Source organism: Bison bison, unplaced genomic scaffold (genome assembly GCF_000754665.1).
Source record: "Bison bison bison isolate TAMUID 2011002044 unplaced genomic scaffold, Bison_UMD1.0 scf7180017853200, whole genome shotgun sequence".
Classification (NCBI taxonomy): Eukaryota; Metazoa; Chordata; class Mammalia; order Artiodactyla; family Bovidae; genus Bison; species Bison bison.
The window spans coordinates 7,457-8,083 of NW_011483773.1; the positions used below are offsets into that span (position 1 = coordinate 7,457).

A 627-nucleotide genomic window follows, 5' to 3' on the forward strand; every position below is an offset into this window, starting at 1 on the left:
GGCCCAACTCAGGGAAGAATTCTTAGAAGCTATAGTCCAGAATAGTCTGTAAGACATCATATTAGCCATGTCCTCATCTGTCTGTGAGGCTGCAGAGAAACTCCCAGTCCTCTTGTCACCAGCAGGCATACAACACATGTGAGAAGGCTCTGATTTAATACCCTCCCTCCTTTCATAGAAAGATCCCTCTGGTCCACTCTGAGTGGAGGCTGCATCAGAACCAGGGGATTTCCCAGCCCGTTCCAGGTCTCTTAGTACACAGTCTTCATCTAGCAACTGAGGTGTCATCATAGAGGATTTTTCTGATTGGACAAAACCTGACCAGGCAGAGTATAGTGTGGGTGTCTTTAGAGTTCCTTCTCAGTTCAGCCCTCACCTTTGCTCTGCAACTCAGAACAGTTACTACTGAGACTACCCTGAGAAGAGGATGGTCCTAAACAGAGCTCTGATTCTGGGGGCCCTCACCCTGACCACCATGACAAGCCTCTGTGGAGGTGAAGACATTGTGGGTAAGTGCACAGTTGAGGGATGTGGACAGCACTGGGACGACCCAGAGGGATGGTATGGGGAGGGAGGAGGGAGGAGGGTTCAGGATGGGGAACACATGTATACCTGTGGCGGATTCAT

The 627-nt window shown here is 50.2% G+C and overlaps 1 protein-coding gene across 1 annotated transcript in view; it reads left to right on the forward strand.

The window, feature by feature from the left end:
* Nucleotides 1-360: 360 nt before the first annotated feature.
* LOC104998661 (HLA class II histocompatibility antigen, DQ alpha 2 chain-like) overlaps nucleotides 361-627 on the forward strand; it is a 6,290-nt gene continuing 6,023 nt past the window's right edge. Inside the window, exon 1 of the mRNA XM_010853965.1 lies at nucleotides 361-509. Coding sequence (XP_010852267.1) covers nucleotides 428-509 — 82 coding nt within the window. The 5' untranslated portion in view covers nucleotides 361-427. The remainder of the gene's footprint in view (nucleotides 510-627) is intronic.